The sequence below is a fragment of the Gopherus flavomarginatus genome, chromosome 7, assembly GCF_025201925.1.
Source record: "Gopherus flavomarginatus isolate rGopFla2 chromosome 7, rGopFla2.mat.asm, whole genome shotgun sequence".
Classification (NCBI taxonomy): Eukaryota; Metazoa; Chordata; order Testudines; family Testudinidae; genus Gopherus; species Gopherus flavomarginatus.
Window position 1 is genome coordinate 82879502 of NC_066623.1, and position 18547 is coordinate 82898048.

General features: G+C 41.7%; 1 protein-coding gene across 2 annotated transcripts in view; it reads left to right on the top strand.

The window, feature by feature from the left end:
- The window catches only part of DIPK1A (divergent protein kinase domain 1A), a 38159-nt gene that overhangs the window by 17964 nt on the left and 1648 nt on the right, over positions 1 to 18547 (top strand). The window contains exons 2-5 of one of the 2 annotated variants that reach the window (XM_050963614.1): positions 5474 to 5567; positions 11622 to 11756; positions 13125 to 13232; positions 16079 to 16255. In XM_050963614.1, the coding sequence (XP_050819571.1) occupies positions 11637 to 11756; positions 13125 to 13232; positions 16079 to 16255 (405 nt within the window). In that variant the 5' untranslated portion in view covers positions 5474 to 5567; positions 11622 to 11636. The remainder of the gene's footprint in view (positions 1 to 5473; positions 5568 to 11621; positions 11757 to 13124; positions 13233 to 16078; positions 16256 to 18547) is intronic. The other variant, XM_050963613.1, reaches the window with a different exon arrangement.

An 18547-nucleotide genomic window follows, 5' to 3' on the forward strand; every position in this document is an offset into this window, starting at 1 on the left:
ACCCAACTGGCATTGCTTGCTATGGGAAAGGAGGGTGCTGCAGTTTGAAACCATTCCCACATGTTATGAAGGCAGAAGTCAACCCCAGGTACCCTTTGGATTACCATGGCTGCCTGGCAACCAAATTCTGTTGCCCAGTCATGTGTGATGTGTCACCATATTGGCAGGCGCTCAATATAAAATGCAAAATGTGACCTTATATCTAAAGCACATGTGCTGTTTGCTGTGAATTGCTTGATTCACTGCAAAAGAGTCTCCCTTTTGTTCTCAGAAATGTAACATCTTAAATTTTCTTCTCCCTTTTTATGCCCCCGCAGGTGCAAATGTTTCTATGCTCTCCCATCTCTATTCCCTGAGATTTATTGCTGAGGCTAATGGGAGAGTGGTGGAGCTGCAGGAAAGGCAACAAGAGCACAAACAGCTGCTGCATCCACTGTATAACCACTTGCCCTCCTCCCTAAGTTCCATTTCCTCCTCACTCAGCTGCCCAAGAACGCTGGGGGTGGGGAGGCTTCAGCCACCCAGCCACTCCAGAGGATAGCTCAAGCAACAGAAGGCTGTCATTCAAACAGTTTTGATTTGTAGTATGGCTACAACAAGCAGTGTGGCCTTGTCCTTCCCTCCTCCCTTACCCTACCTTGGCTACCTTGTCTATTATCTCTCTTGCATGGTTTCAAAACAATAGTGACTTTATATCCTTTGCCAGCTGTGATCGAAGGAGGGAGGGTGGTTGGCTTACAGAGAATTAAAATCAACAAAGGGGGTGGGTTTGTATCAAGGAGAAATGCACACAACTGTCCCACCGTAGCCTGGCTAGTCATGAAACTGGTTTTCAAAGCTGATTCAGTGTGCCTAGCCGTGCTCTTCTAATCATCCTAGTGTCGGGCTGCTCCAATTGGGCACCAGGCAATTTGCCTCAACCTCGCAGCCGGCCATAAATGTCTCCCCCTTACTCTCACAGATATTATGGAGCACATAGCAAGCAGCAATAATAATGGGAATTTGGTTGTGCTGAGGTCTAACCTAGTCAGCAAACACCGCCAGCGAGCTTTTAAACGTCCAAAGGCCCATTCTGCACTTGCTCAGCCTGTCGTTGAACTGCTTCTTACTACTGTCCAGGCTGCGTGTGTATGACTTCATGAGCCATAGGAGCAAGGGGTAGGCTGAGTCCCCAAGGTTAACTACTGGCATTTCAACATCCCCGACAGTAATTTTCTGGTAGGGAAGTAAGTCCCTTCTTGCAGCTGCTCAAACAGCCCTGTGTTGTTAAAGATGCGAGCTTCATGCGCCTGTCCCAGCCATCCCACGTTGATGTTGGTGAAACATTCCTTGTGATCCACTAGTGCTTGCAGCACTATTGAGAAGTACCCCTTGCAGTTTATTTACTGGTTGGCAAGGTGGTCCAGTACCAAGATAGGGATATGCATTCTGTTTATTGCCCCACCACAGTTAGGGAATCCCATTGCTGCAAAGCCATCCACTATGAGCTGCACATTTCCCAGAGTCTCTATCCTTGATATCAGCAGATCTGTTATTGCATGGGCTACTTGGATCACAGCAGCCCTTACAGTAGATTTGCCCACTCCAAATTGATTCCCAGCTGACCGGTAGCAGTCAAGCATTGTAAGCTTCCACAGGGAAATTGCTGCTTGCTTCTTAACTGTCAGGGCAGCTCTCATCTTGGTATTCCTGCACTTCAGGCTAAGGGAAAGCAACTCACAAAGTTCCAGGAGAGTGGCCTTACGCATGTGAAAGTTTTGCAGCCCTTGGGAATCATCTCATACCCACAACACTGTGTGGTTCCACCAGTCTGTGCTTGTTTGTTGGGCCCAGAAGCGGCGTTCCACTGTATCAGCCTGCCCCACTGTCACCATGATGTCCCAATTGCCACATCCTGTGCTTTCGGGAACATTTGTGTCCATGTCCTCGCAATTGTCCGCATGCTGGCGTCTCCTAGCCAGGTTCTGTACATACTGCAGTATAATGTGCAAGGTGTTTACAGTGCTCACAGCAGCACTGGTGAGCTGATCAGGCTGCATGCTTGACATACTATGGCATCTACCCAGGTAACCAAGGGAATAAAGCATTAAAGAATTATATGCCGTTGCTTTCACGGAGGGAGGGGAAACTGACGTACTGAAAACCACCCACGACAATCTTTTTGCCCCATCGGGGATTGGGAGCTTAACCCAGAATTCCAATGGGCAGCAGAGACTGCAGGAACTGTGGGATAGCTACCCACAGTGCACCGCTCCGTGAGTCCATGCTAGCCATGGTATTGAGGACACACACTGCTGACTTAATGCACTTAGTTGGGACATAGACAATTGACTGTATAAAATCACTTTCTAAAGATCGACTTCTATAAAATCGACCTAATTTCGTAGTATAGACATACCTTTAGAAAGCTCACAGTGGTACCTTCTCTGTGTAACCCTTCTGCCCCTCTGAGTTGGCAGCAACAAGGGCTGGGTTCAGTATCCAAGGGCTCCGTTTCAATAACACAATGCATAACCGGCTTGAGCCTCCACCCAGTGACCTGGGACACTTACATACCACACCCTCCTGGGCACCTCTAGGAGGAAATACTTTCCCTCTCGCAAGCACAGAGTCTGACTGTAGCAAAATCCTTTTAATAAAGGAAGGAAACAATGCAGCATCCCATTGGAAAAACACCACAAAACAGGATTCTAACACAAACCATAAGCAAAAACCCACCTCCAAGTATGTTTGGCAATGTCCTTTTCCCCCTTAGGGTCTTAAGCCCAATCACCCCAAAGTCCAACAACCCGAAAGTCTCTGGTCAGTGCCACCCCAGAATTCAAAAGTTTATCTGCAGAGTTTTACCCCCCCCACCCTGGGTGGAAAGGGGGTGGAGGAGTCCACACAAGGTGTTAAGGGGCACCTTACATGGGCCAGGGCCAAATGCTCCGCCTCTCCGTGGAGTTCTGCTGCAGCCTTCACCACGACCAGCTCCACCACACCAGCTGTGCCGCTCCTGCAACCATCCCTGCAAACCGCTTCACTCGCTCACTGTTCCATGGGCTGCTCCAACATACTGCAAACTGCTCCGCTCTGCCAGCTGCTTAACAATAGGTCTTCAGGCTCCCCTACTAGTTAACACAGCACTCAATGATCTCAGCTCAGCTCTTTCAGTGATTTCAGCTCTTAGTAGGGGAGCCCTGGTGCTGGTGCACCATTGGCCCAACATGAATTCAGCTCAGCAGTCTCTAGATGGACTCCTAATGGAATTAAAATTAGCTCTACTCTTTAACAGTGGAGAGAGAAGGATGTGCAATTGGTGTTCCGGGCCCATACCACCAAGTACACACACCCATCCCCAACCTCTCTCCATTCACTGGGCTTTGGAACCCATGTCCCTCATCTAGCAAGTGTCACTTAATTTATATTGAGACATCTCTGTCATAAAGCAGTCTCATAGTTCCTCATTCACATAATCAGGTGGCAACACTTTATTTATCCTGCCCCAATAACAAAGAAATTGGGGATCCCAGAGCAGTCAAAATAACCATCCCAGGCTGCCTTGGGCTATGCTGGGCATACCCATGCAAATACCTGAGATTCCACACTTCCTGAAATTCTTTCCACGCTTCCCATAATTCACCACCAGATGTCAGGGTAGAGCTCATCCTGATTCTGCTTGCATCTGCATTTTGTCAAATCTGCTGTGAAAGTGTTCTTAAAATGAACAACACGTGCTGGGTCATCATTCAAGACTGCTGTAACATGAAATATATGGCAGAATGCTGGTAAAACAGAACAGGAGACATACATTTCTCCCCCAAGGAGCTGAGTCACACATTTCATTAATGCATTATTTTTTAATCAGCATGGAAACATGCCCTGTGGAATGGTGGCCGAAGCATGAAGGGGCATACGAATGTTTAGAATATCTGGCATGTAAATACTTTGCAATGCCGGCTACAAAAGTGCCATGCGAACGCCTGGTCTCACTTTCAGGTGACATTGTAAATAAGCAGCATTATCTCCGGTAAATGTAAACAAACTTGTTTGTCTTAGCAGTTGGTTGAACAAGAAGTAGGACTGAGTGAAGGCTCTAAAGTTTTACAGTTTTGTTTTTGAGTGTAGTTATGTAACAAAATCTTCATTTGCGAGTTGCACTTTCACAATAAAGAGATTGCACTACAGTACTTGTATGAAGTGAATTGAAAAATACTATTATTGTTTTTACAGTGCAAATATTTGTAATAAAAATATCAAAAATAAAGTGAACAGTGTATACTTTGTATTCTGTGTTGTAATTGAAGTCAATATATTTGACAATGTAGAAAAACATCCAAAATATTTAATAAATTGCAATTGGGATTTTATTGATTTTTTTTAGTTAATTGCGTGAGTTAACTGTGATTCATCAACAGCCCTAATTTTGACTTTAGGATCCCCTTAAAGATACATACTGTCATTCAGAGAATGTTTGGTACTCAAGCTTCTGCAATGTCACTTATTTATTCCTCTCGTAATAATTAAATTTCCCTTCTGTAGTTCCATGCTGTTAGATCTGACCTCTATTAAGTTAGGAGGAAAGAATTAAATTAGATCATGCCATCTTAAAATTGCTGTGTTTTTAAAATAATTCCATAAACTGTTCATAGAACATTAAAGTTGAATGAATAAATATCAGTAAACACCAAATTAAGATGCATATGCAACTTTAGCAGTGGCCTCTTGTACTATTATATTTAGTTATATTATGTATTTGCATTATTTTAATTACATTAGAGCATTATATCTAAAATAATATAGTATCTTACAACTTTTTTTCTACAACCATGAGTAATTTCCTCCAGAACGAGTGAAGATACCCCTTTTCAATAAGGTCTACATATTTTTATGCCAAATTTCAATCCACAGCTAATTTGGCTGTGGATTTGAGTGTGTGTTTTGTTTTATTTTAATAGAAGTTGCAAATATATTTTTTATAATGGGAAAAGTGTGTATTACTTTTCTACCCTCCTATCTGTGCAAAAAAGGTCAATTGATTTTATTCATACTTTCCAAAATAACTCACCTCTGGGCAGAGCCCATGCTAGGAAATCTTCTTCAATTAGGTTGTTAGGCTGGTGACAGTTCTGCAAATTCAACTGTAGCTAATATTGCTCCCATTACAATAACATTGTATTGTAGTGAAGCATAGATCATTACTGCCGTTTAATTTGGTATGAAGGTCAAAATCCCTCAAATGATTCTTTTGTGGCACTTTGCTACATTTAGGATGCAGATGTTAAAATAATAACACAAAGCATAGGTCCAAAGCTTTAAAAACCCAACTGTTTTTCCTAGCAGGGACTCTAGCTCCCAGGCTTAAAAAATTAAGCTAATGATTTAAAAATCAATAGTTTACTCTCAAATTAAATTTTATCATCAATTCTAATGTGCATGAAGGTTAAGGAACTGGCTGTTCTGGAAACTGAAATCCTCTGTTTATTCACAGGTCAGATACGATGCAGGCAGCCAAAGTGTGAGCTTTCTTACACTGGCCTATTGCTGACCTGAGCCCTGATTTGGAGGGACCACCTTCTATAAGGGTAAGAGGCAATTCAGTCTCCTTACTACAGGTAGTTCTCTCCCAGGCCTTTCTCCATCAGAGATTTCTAATAGTAGTTTACTTTGAGTTTTGTATGAGATGAGTGTTTATAGTGTTAATGACTCTTCTTGCTTAGAGAAAATATGTGATCTGAACCAGGGGTAGGTATCCTATGGCATGCGAGCTGATTTTCAGTGGTGCTCACACTGCCCGGGTCCTGGCCACCGGTCCAGAGGGCTCTGCATTTTAATTTTAAAGGAAGCTTTTTAAACATTTTAAAAACCTTATTTACTTTACATACAACAATAGTTTAGTTATATACTATAGACTTATAGGAAGAGACCTTCTAAAAATGTTAAAATGTATTATTGGCACACAAAACCTTAAATTAGAGTGAATAAATGAAGACTCGGCAAACCACTTCTGAAACGTTGCCGGCCCCTGATCTGAACCATAGACCCATGATACTATACCCCTTTATTTGGATTATAGAATTAAAATCTTTTCTGTATGGATAATTCCATTATGAGGTTTCTTGCACCTTCCGTTGAAGTGTCTGGTACACTGTCAGTGCTGTCTACTCAACTAGATGAAGTATTTTTCTGATTTGATAAGATAATTCTGGTGTTCCTATATAATTCTTCTGTTGTAAGTTGCAGTTTTCTCTAAATAGTTATTTGAGGAAGTGGAGAGGGAGAGAAACTAGGTGTAAGTAAAAGGAGCCTCGAGTATTCGAGTTGTTCTAGGCTACCTGAATCCTTAAAAGTCAGCTCTCTTTAGTAAGAGTTGATTTGGTTAATCTTAATTCATGTTCTGTTCCAAAATGTGTATTAAAGGTATGTAATATCTTGTTAAACCGTAGATTGAACATTCACAGAACCCCGAACAGTTTTAAAAAATTCCAGTAATCTTTTTCAAGCATCATAAGCAAAAATTTAAGTTCAGTTACTATAAACCATGGTACTTATCCTTTCATAGAAAATGTCAGAAGCCAGTAGTTACAAATACTTTGAAAAAGTGTTTATATTTTTTAACAACTGTGACTATTATTTCTAGGTAAATATTCTCTTTGTATTTAAAGGAAAACTGCACTCATTTTATTCTCTTCAGTGTCGAAGTTAGACTGAGGACTCACGGTTTGTCAGGTTTCAGAGTAGCAGCCGTGTTAGTCTGTGTCTACAAAAAGAACAGGAGTACTTGTGGCACCTTAGAGACTAATATTTATTTCAGCATAAGCTTTCGTGGGCTACAACTCACTTCTTTGGACTACTCTGTTTTATTAGCACAGCGCTCTGCTAACAACAGCGAGATAATGTGAGCACCCTGCAAGACACAAACTATCTTAGGGCTTGGCTACACTCGAAACTTCAAAGCGCTGCCGCGGCAGCACTTTGAAGTGCGAGTGTGGTTGCAGCGCCAGCGCTGGGAGAGAGCTCTCTCAGCGCTGCATGTACTCCAGCTCCTCGTGGGGATTAGCCTGCAGCGCTGCGGCACTGTTTACACTGGCGCTTTGCAGCGCTGTATCTTGCAGCGCTCAGGGGTGTGTTTTTTTCCATACCCCTGAGGAGAAAGTTGCAGCGCTGTAAAGCGCCAGTGTAGCCAAGCCCCTCCTGTCTTTCTGCCCCCGCACCCCCCTGCCCCAGCTACAGCGTGAGCAGGAAGAGGTTAAGCCCTAAAGCTGCATTGTGCACCAGGGCCCAGGGAATCTAGCTGCAGGGGCTTCAGCAAACCTGGCCAGGGAGGTGGCTCAGCAGCAGAGGGTGCCTAGGGGACAGAGAAGTGCTGCTGTCCCTGGGGGCAGGACCCAACGTGGGAGGGGGCAGGTGAAGAGGGTGCTAAGCCCCGGCCTCGGGGCTGCTGTGGAGCCTGCAGGTTCAGGGCATGAACAGGTTGGAAATCACACACACACCCCCATCCCCACTACTCCAGAGCTTAGCTGAAGGGCAGAGAGGCACCCTGTGTCAGCACTGTGTGGGGCTTTGACTTTTCCTGGCCAGCACCCTGTGCCAGAGTGTTTTGGGCTTGCCTGGGGCACTGGCCCAGGCAGAGGCAGTGGTGGAAGGAAGGAGTCTGCCAGTGAGCTGAGCACTCCAACCAGGGGTTGGTTCTCCACACAGCACTGGGAGCAGGATGCTGGGGGAGATATGGAGGAGCAGCAGGAGAGAGAGAGAGAGAGAGAGAGAGAGAGAGAGAGAGAGAGTGTGTGTGTGTGTGTGTGTGAGAGAGAGAGAGAGAGAGAGAGAGAGAGGGCAAAGCAGGGAGCAGACAGTGAGAGGGGGAGCACATAAATGGTAGACAGTAGAGGTGACAGGTAACCAGCCACTGCCTAGTGCCTGCCCTCACTTCCTGGCTGCCACAGCATGCAGTTAGTGCTGGTCGGAAATGGGATGAGGAGTGAGGCCCTGTTGTCTGAGAGCTGGCATGCAGCAGGGGCTGCACTGACAGACCAGTAGGGGGAGCAGCCGGCCCCGCACACCTCATAGACTCATAGACTTTACGGTCAGAAGGGACCATTATGATCATCTAGTCTGACCTCCTGTACAATGCAGGCCACAAAATCTCACCCATCCACTCCTGTAACAAACCTCTAACCTATGTCTGAGTTATTGAAGTCCTCAAACTGTGGTGTGAAGACCTCAAGCTGCAGAGAATCCTCCAGCAAGTGACCAATGCCCCATGCTGCAGAGGATGGCGAAAAACCTTCAGGGCCTCTGCCAATCTGCCCTGGAGGAAAATTCCCTCCTGACCCCAAATGTGGCGATCAGTTAAATCCTGAGCATGTGGGCAAGACTCACCAGCCAGACACCCAGGAAAGAATTCTCTGTAGTAACTCTTATCCCTCCCCATCTAACATACCATCACAGACCACTGGGCTTACTTACCTGCTGATAATCAAAGATCAATTGCCAAATTAATTGCCAAAATTAGGCTATCCCATCATACCATCCCCTCCATAAACTTATCAAGCTTAGTCTTAAAGCCAGATATGTCTTTTGCCTCCACTACTCCCCTTGGAAGGCTGTTCCAGAACTTCACTCCTCTAATGATTAGAAACCTTTGTCTAATTTCAAGTTTAAACTTCCTAGTGTCCAGTTTATATCCGTTTGTTCTTGTGTCCACATTGGTACTAAGCTTAAATAATTCCTCTCCCTCCCTAATATTTATCCCTCTGTTATAGCTGCAGCTTTGCTCTGCCACCAATCTTGCACCCCAATTGTCAGCTGAGCCACTGGACCCTCTCACTCACCGCCGGTGGGCAGGTAGCTGGTGAGCAGGGATCCAGCCAGCAGCAGGACCCACCAGTACTAATGTGGAGGGGAGAGCGGAAACAGAAAATATGGGACAATTTGCCCAGTTTTAAGAAAAAGGACACCTGTAGGAGGGCTTAAATATGGGACTGCCCCTTTAAAAACAGGATGTCTAACCCTACTTACGGACTTTGTTCAGTGGCAAAACTTAACTAAATTGATATTTAATTTGTTTTTATTAGTCTTCAGAGCTAACACGCAATTGAGATGAAAAGGAGCAGTATGTACTCAATATGTACTGAGTTTGTGGACTTGGGCAGACTTCACTTCATTGGTTTACACCAAGTTCATGTTCTGAAGGTTTTCTTCACAACCATAAGGGTTAGAGACTTACGTGTGTGTTAAAAATTAAAATCTTAGATTTGGAGGGGAAAATAGCAACCACCACAGAAAAGTACCAAGTAACACTTGCCTTTGCAGAGGTATAAATGAGTGTAGGAACAGAGTAAAATAGTTTTTGTTTCTGCCCTAAATGCTGCCACAGAATATCTCCTACCTTGGTCACGATTCTGACCCTGCTTAGTTCCTCTTCAAGTTCCCTTTACACCAGAGCCAGAGTAAGGCACTACAGGCCTTTGCCCAGGTTCCCCATTTTTAAAGTTGTGATCAGCTTTAATTTTTCATAGATTAGAAAAGAAAATCAAGCTTTCCTGGTTTTTCTATTTGCACTGGTTTCTTTATTTGAATGAACTAGTCATTGAATGGAAGAGTGCAGAATAAATTGAAATGAAAGCAATATTTTGTCTGCCTTTGAGGAAGAGGCTACTGGTTTAGCACTGCAGCAAACTCTTGTTCCATGTGCATAGCCAGTGACTTCTACCAATTCAGTAGTTTGGCTCTCTCTAATACCTCAGTAGCAAACATGTACTACTTTAATTTAAATTAAATTACTTTAATAGATTATAATAAATTTAAGCCTTAACTTGGGTTGTTATAATTTCTAAATTAATTTTAAATGGGTTTATATTAAAAGAAACATATTTAATTTAAATTAAAAATTTAATTGGGGGTTGGGGGAGTCAGGAGACAGGGAGCGGGACGAGTTGGATAGGGGGTGGGGAGGGTCCTGGAGTGCAGTTATAGTGAGGGGGTCTCGGGAGGGGGTGATCAAGGGACATGGAGTGGGGGGGTTGATGGGTTGCTTGCGACCCTTGCGGGTTCTATGGGGGGACAATCGGGGGCAGGACATGGGTGGGGATCGGAGAAGGGAGGACAGGCTGTTTTGGGAGGAACAGCCTTCCCTACCCAGCCCCTGATACAGTTTTGCAACCCTGATGTGCAGGGCTGGCTTTAGGAAGTGCCCGATTCGAACAGTTTTGATGGTGCCCGGCAGGGATGACTAAAAAAAAACAACACATGGGGCTTGTACTCACCGGGCGGCGCTCTGAGTCTTTGGCGGCACTTCGGCAGCAGGTCCTTCACTCACTCCGGGTCTTCGGCAGCACTGAAGGACCTGCCGCCAAAGTGCCGCCAAAGACCCGGTAGGGAACCCTTTGTTAAGATTTTGGCAGCTCATCGCTGGCTAAGATGCTTAAACAATTTTGTATATTCTCTTTGAGTGGTTTAATTTAAAGACATTATCATTTACAGCAATCCAGTATTACAGAGCTCTCTTTCCTGGAATTGCTATCTCCAGCTGAAACTGGTATTCATATTTATTGTGGGTGGATCTTTAAAGGCCTCTGGTTGTGATTTAAGAACAAGAACCTTCAGAAACAGAATCTTTTATGTACTTTACTACCTCTCATATCCATGCTTTTGCATTCCCATCTCTCCATTCCTTGCATGCCTGCTAAGTCTCACTGTTTCTCTATACAGAGCACAGATTTCATGTGGCTGAAGAAGAATGAACAGGCATTTTACATTTACGTAATCTGAATTCTCACTCTTTATGTTGCCAAGACTGGTCTCTGCTGTTCTGTTCTCTCCAACACTTTCAGTTGTTCCTGAGTGCAAAATCAGATCCTAAGCACTGCATATTGTCAGTATTAAAAACTAAATGGCCAGATCAGCATCTATCACTGCTTGTTTGTTTTTTAAAACCGGACAGCAGCAGCCCACCCTCAGACTTTAAAAACCCAAACAACCTTCCCTTGTCCAAAGGGATAACATGTAGCTGATGGGGTAGAAGCAGCCAGAAAATGAAAATATGGCAATGTAGAAGACTGTTGGAGATCAGAATAGTACATGGAAATTCCCATCGCCCTCCTTTGAATTCCACTAATTAGCCACATAATGGAAAGTGTTCAAACACATAGGAATTATTTCCATCTACACCACCACCCTCCATATACTGATGATTTCATATTTGTTTTTCATCTGGATTAGGTTATATCTTTCATTAGTTTCTGCTCTGTTGGAACTGATTTTCCAGAAGTAGCGCTTCTAAGTGACTGACAATAAATGCTTCTTCCAGCTGGACTGGCATAGGTGGAAATAGTAGAAATTTGGCAGTTTCAATTTTTTTACAATTTGGTAAACTTTTACCAACCCTCCCTTTGGTCTCATTTTTCCAATTTCTTTTATCAGAGTTCTTCTTTTTCCCCTATAGCTGGCATCCAGCACCATTTCTGTTTGATCCTGGAACTTATTGTTCTAAAAGGATACTACACTTTAATAAAAAAGATGTGACTGGATTTTATATAGAGTTTTTGTAAAGACTGAATGGCAAATCATGTTAGGACAATGGAAGCAGTTCAGTCTATTCCTGAATTAATTATCTTCATGTTTTTCTTTTATATCTTCAGGTTCGCTTCTCATATATGCGAATGAAGTATCTCTTCATCTCTTGGCTAGTAGTATTTATTGGCAGCTGGATTATATATGTTGAGTACTCCACTTACACAGAGCTATGCAGAGGTCATGACTGTAAGAAAATAATAGTAAGTATATTTGTATGTCCTGTTTGTTAAGCTTTTTTATCATCTATGGATCTACTTTTGGATTATCCGGTAGTTACCATCAAAAAGTAATATTTTACTATTACATTATGCAAATACAATAATCCTAATTTCAGTTACCTACAACTAAAACCAATTATTTTTGTACTTTATTTTCTCATTGATTAATGGCTCAGTTGTAAACTGCCATGTGATCAAATTCACTTTGAGACAGTTTTGTTGTGGGAGAATCAATTATAACTGACATACTAATTTTAAGTTAGTGATTCCCCCTGCCTTTGTTTAACTCCTTCTGATGAGTTAAAAATGATGCATGCTGCTAGAGTACCCACAAGACACTCAGGGAGAATCTCACTCTTATAAGAGAGAAGCAGCTGGCAGTGTGTTCTCCACAGGGGCCCTGTAGATTTGAAACTTTCTCCTTCATAGTCCAAAATAATTTTAGTTTATTGGCTTTTTAGGGCATGCTGTCCATTTGTTTTCCCTGGCTGCAAGGGATCGGGAGGACTTTGGTGAATGATTTTAAAGATCTCAAATATGTTTTTGTTTGCTGGTCTATTATACCTTAATTATTAGACAAAGGGGGGTTGCTAGAATAATCTAATCTTATACTTGTATTTTTAAAATGTGTTGGAGCACCTACACCAAAGCATAGACCACTTTACTGAAAGAATGTATAGATTAAAAGAAATAATACTGTGAACTCAGTCGCAGGCTGTTCCTTTTTCTATTATTTCAAAATGGTGAAATCTGAGGATTCCACGTGGAAGTAGAAATACATATTAGCAGACCCCCATGTAAAAGCAGAGATAAATGCTAGCAGATGCATTAACAGGTTTGAGGCATTAGCTGTCATTGTGCTTCTTACCTCCCTCAACACCCCCCCGCCTCCCCAACCCCCCAAAAAAAGGCATCTTCTGGCACCATCTAATATGTAGTTTTGTTTGTTTCCTGTTTTCGGTAAGTCTCTTTCGATCAAGAGTAAAAGCTCCCAGTCTGTCTCCCAGTTTGAATCATTGACCCAGTAAGGCCCTGATCTTGCAAACTGCTCCATGCAGGCAGACCCCTGGGCCTGCGCAGAGCCCCATTAGCTTCAACATTCTGCTGTATTCTATTCTATATAGTGACCTCATGCAGATGCAGGGGGTTCACCTCTGCAGAATAACTTGCAGAATTGAGGTGTATCTGAATATTTTTTTGTACCCCAGACACATTTCAGAGTTTCTACAGCTTTTTCCCCACTCATTGTACAGGACAAAAGCATAGATATTGGAAAAGCCAACAGGTGTATTATTTCCTCTTTCTATTCTTCAGTTCTTTCTAGAAACTATTTTCCTCTTTGTCTTTCAGTGTGATAAATATAAGACTGGAGTTATTGATGGATCAGCATGTAGCAGTCTTTGCGCTAAAGAAACTCTATATTTTGGAAAATGTTTGTCAACAAAACCCAATAACCAGGTATGACTTTATTTATATGAGCTAATCATACGATTCTTTATCTAAACCAGGTTTGGGGTTTGTTTGGATTTTGCAGAATATTAAACAGGCCTTATGTAAAAGGCCTGGTTAACTTGACTTCAGTTAAATTTTACTTATTTAAAGTTTTGCTCACTGAGATATTCAAGGGATGAGAATTTTAAACTAGGGATTCTGTTGGCACAGCATTTATAATCCCAGTCTAAAAGCGAGAAATCTGAGCTGTTAACCAATATAGAACACTATCTTAGAAACAGCAGACAACAATTCAGAATAATGTTTGATTCCATTTTACAAGGATCATACTTGTCTGAATTTTGTATTTAATTCACATTTCTGTTTCCATGAAATAGGATGTTTGCCACTCAATCATTTTTAACTTTAGGCATTTTAAATCCAGTATCCTCGGTTCAGCAAATCTGTGATAAATTGGGTATTGGGGGAAAAATGAGGACAGAGATTTATCTTTTACAGTGATTTAGATAACTACTACTGTCCAATAAATGTATAGATGTGGTATTTGTTAGTGTATTTGATGATTTGGCATATCATATTATACAGATGTGTATGTATGCTTTAAGTAATACTGTCTAACACTCTACTTCTCTAATTTTACAAACACCACTTTTAAAAAACTGAAACTTTAAAATGTACAATAAAGCTATACTTGGTGTGGACCCTGCACTAGAACAGCTATGAAATCCCATTTCATAATCCCAACTATATATATTGTGACAAAGTTCCTCCTCTACCTTGGTGGGTCCTGCGCTTATCGGCAGATTTTCTTACCTCAGTGATCTTCCCCACAGTCTGGATCAACTCCTCCTGTGTCTGATCAGGAGTTGGGAATTTTGGGGGGAACCCAGGCCCGCCCTCTACTCTGGGTTCCAGCCCAGGGCCCTGTGGATTGCAGCTGTCTATTGTGCCTCTTGTAACAGCCACATGACAACTACAACTCCCTGGGCTACTTCCCCATGGCCTCCTCCACACACCTTCTTTATCCTCACCACAGGACCTTTCTCTTGGTGTCTGATAACACTTGTACTCCTTAGTCCTCCAGCAGCACTCCCTCTTACTCTCAGCTCCTTGTGCCTCTTGCTCCCAGCTCCTCACACATACTTCCTCTCCTCTGGCTCCTCCTTGCCTGACTGGAGTGAGCTCCTTTTTAAACCCAGGTGCTCTGATTAGCCTGCCTTGATTGGCTGCAGGTGTTCTAATCAGCCTGTCTGCCTTAATTGGTTCTAGCAGGTTCCTGATTACTCTAGTGCAGCCCCTGCTCTGGTCACTCAGGGAACAGAAAACTACTCATCCAGTGACCTGTATATTTGCCCTCTACCAGACTCCTGTACCCCACTGGTCTAGGTCTGTCACAATATATAAAATGATGGGGTCCAAATTAGCTGGTACCACTCAGGAAAGAGATCTTGGAGACATTGTGGATAGTTCTCTCAAAACATCCACTCAATGTGCAACAGCAGTGAAAAAAGCAAACAGAATGCTGGGAATAATTAAGAAAGGGATAGATAATAGGACAGAAAATATCATGTTGCCTTTGTATAAATCCATGGTACACCCATATCTTGAATACTATGTGCAGATGTGGTCATCCCATCACAAAAATTATATATTGGAATTGGAAAAGGTTCAGAAAAGGGCAACAAAAATGATTAGGGGTATGGAACAACTTCTGTATGAGCGGAGAGTAATAAGACTGGGACTTTTCAGCTTGGAAAAGAGACGGCTAAGGGGAGATATGATTGAGGTCTTTAAAATCATGACTGGTGTAGAGAAAGTAGAAGGAACCTTAAGGAACTGTTTACTGCTTCTCATAACACAAGAACTAGAGATCACCAAATGAAATTAATAGGCAACAGGTTTAAAACAAATAAAAGAAAGTATTTCTTCACACAACGCACAGTCAACCTGTGGAACTCCTTGCCAGAGTATGTTTTGAAGGCCAAGACCATAACAAGGTTCAAAAAAGAACTAGATACAGACATCTCCCGGGTTACAGAAACCCAACTTACGCAAATCTGCACTTATGGAAAAATTTCCATAAGCTAGAAATGAGGTGTGTCTTTTTTTTTTTTTTTGGTAATGGTCAGGTATACGTTTCCGACTTACGCAGATTTCGAGTTACGCAAGGCATTCCAGAACGAAAAACTTGCATAAATTGAGGATTGTCTGTAAATACATGGAGGATAGGTCCATCAATGGCTATTAGCCAGTATGGGCAGGAATGGTGTCCCTAGCCTCTGTTTGCCAGGAGCTGGGAATGAACGACGGGATGGAATACTTGATGATTACCTGTTTTGTTCATTCCCTCTGGGATACCTGGCACTGGCCACTGTGGGAAGACAAAATACTGGGCTAGATGGACCTTTGGTCTGACACAGTAGGGCCATTCTTACGTTCTTACGTTCATTACACGGTCACTTCCAAAACTGCTGACACTCCAGATCCATTAAAGGTTTTTACAGAGTGCCCATGTTCCAGTACAGTGTGCTTCCTCTCTCCCATCCTGCATCACCAAACTAAAATAAATGCCTCTTATCAGCCTTAACGGAGAAGGTGCTGATGCCATTGTAAAAGCACACTTTTATGGAGCATGGGCATGTTGCTCTTTAAAATCATATTTGGATACAGTGGTCTCTCTTAAATATCTTTTAAAGTGGCACATTGTGCAGGGAGCTGCCACTACCAGTCTGAATGCTGGCTTCTTGCAGTTTCCATGAGCAAACCCAGCATTCTGACTCAGGACAGTAGAAGACAGGAGAACTTTTGAGGAAATTTTAATGTGACTATATCATTGCCTTTTCTCTGCATAGATGTATTTAGGAATCTGGGGTAATCTACAAGGTGTCATAAAATGCCAGATGGAAGAAACTATTCATCTTGATCTTGGAACTGAACTGGAACCAAGAAAAGAAATAGTTCTGTTTGATAAACCAACTAGAGGAACTACTGTTCAGAAATTCAAAGAAATGGTATATGGTCTTTTTAAAGTAAGTATATGTCAAAGAAGAGAAAATGAGCATAGATGCTCATTCTCACCACATTTATTTGTTTTTAAAGAAAAAAATTTTTTTTGCCTGACTCATTTGTCTGTTTATTGTCTGTTCGTTTGTTTTCAGCAGGAAGAGTACACAAATTAAATGTAAAGTCAAAACCTACTAAGTTGCAATTCCAATTACATTAGGGATGACCTTCTATTGTAGCTTTGAGAACCATTTTCATATTTTTTCATTTTAAGAATCTACTCTGATTGTGGAAAAACTCAATTATGTTCTAAGCTACAGTGGTTGCTGGTGAGTAGATCACATAAGCGTGAAAAATTTCAGATCCAGAGTTACATGTTAGAGACAAGCATGTGTAATTTAAAAGAAAAACAAAAATAGAGGGGTGGAGGTGGCGGGATAGTTATTGGAATGAAAGCTAGCATGCAACTTTTACATATTTAAGGCTTGAACCTGTTTTTGGCCCTTAAATAGGTATCTCTTCCTCTGCGCTTTTTCTGTATCATACTATAACTATTCTATCCTACTAAGTAGTCTACAGCCCAGTTTTCCTAGTATAGAAGCATTGATCTAAGGATATGTTTACACTAAGGGTTTTCTGAACTTCTCCCTCCATTGCTCTTATCACTTGTGCAGCTCCAGTAGTGATAGCAACTGTGGCAGTGTGAGTTTGAAAACCAAACAGAAAACCTGACAGCTGATCTACAAGTGTCACATACCCCTATTCAAAGCAGGTCTATGCAACATGATTGTAAGAATGTTGGCGATGGATTTACACTAGTGCTTTCCCCTATAATTAACATTGGTGGAGCTGCAGAGATGCTAGAGTAATGGCAGGACAATATCAGAAAATGTTCAGTGTAGACGAGGACTCGAAAAAATGTCCTGTCTATACTGGTCATAGATGGGTGTAGTGCAGTTTTGATTCCAGAAAAGACAGGACTTCCCTATTCAAAAGCACAGCAGCAATCCTGCTGGTTTGTTTAACCAATGAAATGAAAGTTATTATAGTAAGTGACAGAACTAAGTATGAAAGTACATTTATTAGTATAAGAGTAGTACTAAGAGATATTAAAAACATATTTATGACTGGCTAGAAATGATTGTATTCCCTGTAATCTCTAGTCACTATTGCAAGATCCAAGCTTTAATCAGATGAATTATAATAATCAGAGCTTGTTTTACTATGAAATGGTGTTTGAACTCTCAAAACTTTTCTAGCAAAAGAACCACAAAATGTTTTTATTATAAGTAGGGTTGTCAAGCGATTAAAAAAATTACTCGATTAATCACTCAATTAAAAAAATTAATTGCGATTAATTGCACTGTTAATAATAGAATACTATTTATTTAAATATTTTTGGATGTTTTCTACATTTTCAAATATATTGATTTCTATTACAACACAGAATACAAAGTGTACAGTGCTCACTTTATTTTTTATTACAAATATTTTCACTTAAAAAACAAAAGAAATGGTATATTTCAATTCACCTAATACAAGTATTGTAGTGCAATATCTTTATAATGAAAGTTGAACTTACCAATGGAGAATTGTGTACAAAAAATAACTGCATTCCAAAATAAAACAATGTAAAACTTTAGAACCTACAAGTCCACTCAGTCCTACTTCAGCCAATCGCTCAGACAACAAAGTTTGGTTACAACTTGCAGGAGATAATGCTGCCCACATCTTGTTTACAGTGTCACCTGAAAGTGAGAACAAGCATTTGCATGGCACTGTTGTAGCTGGATATTGCAAGATATTTACGTGCCAGATGCACTAAAGATTCATATGCCTCTTCATGCTTCAACCACCATTCCAGAAGACATGCGTCCATGCTGATGACGGGTTCCACTTGATAATGATTCAAAGGGGAGCGACCGATGCTTGTTCTTTTTCATCATCTGAGTCAAATGCCACCAGCAGAGGGTTGATTTTCTTTTTTGGAGGTTCGGGTTCTGTAGTTTCCGCATCAAGAGTTTTGCTCTTTTAAGACATCAGAAAGCATGCTGCACACCTCATCCCTCTCAGATTTTGGAAGGCAGTCCAGATTTTTAAACTTTGGGTCAAGTGCTCTATCTATCCTTAGAAATCTCACATTGGTACGTTCTTTGCGTTTTGTCAGATCTGCTGTGAAAGTGTTCTTAAAATGAATATGTGCTGGGTCATCATTCAAGACTGTTATAACATGAAATATATGTCAGAATGTGGGTAAAACAGAACAGGAGACATACAACTCTCCCCCAATAAGCAATTGGCTGAACAAGAAGTAGGAT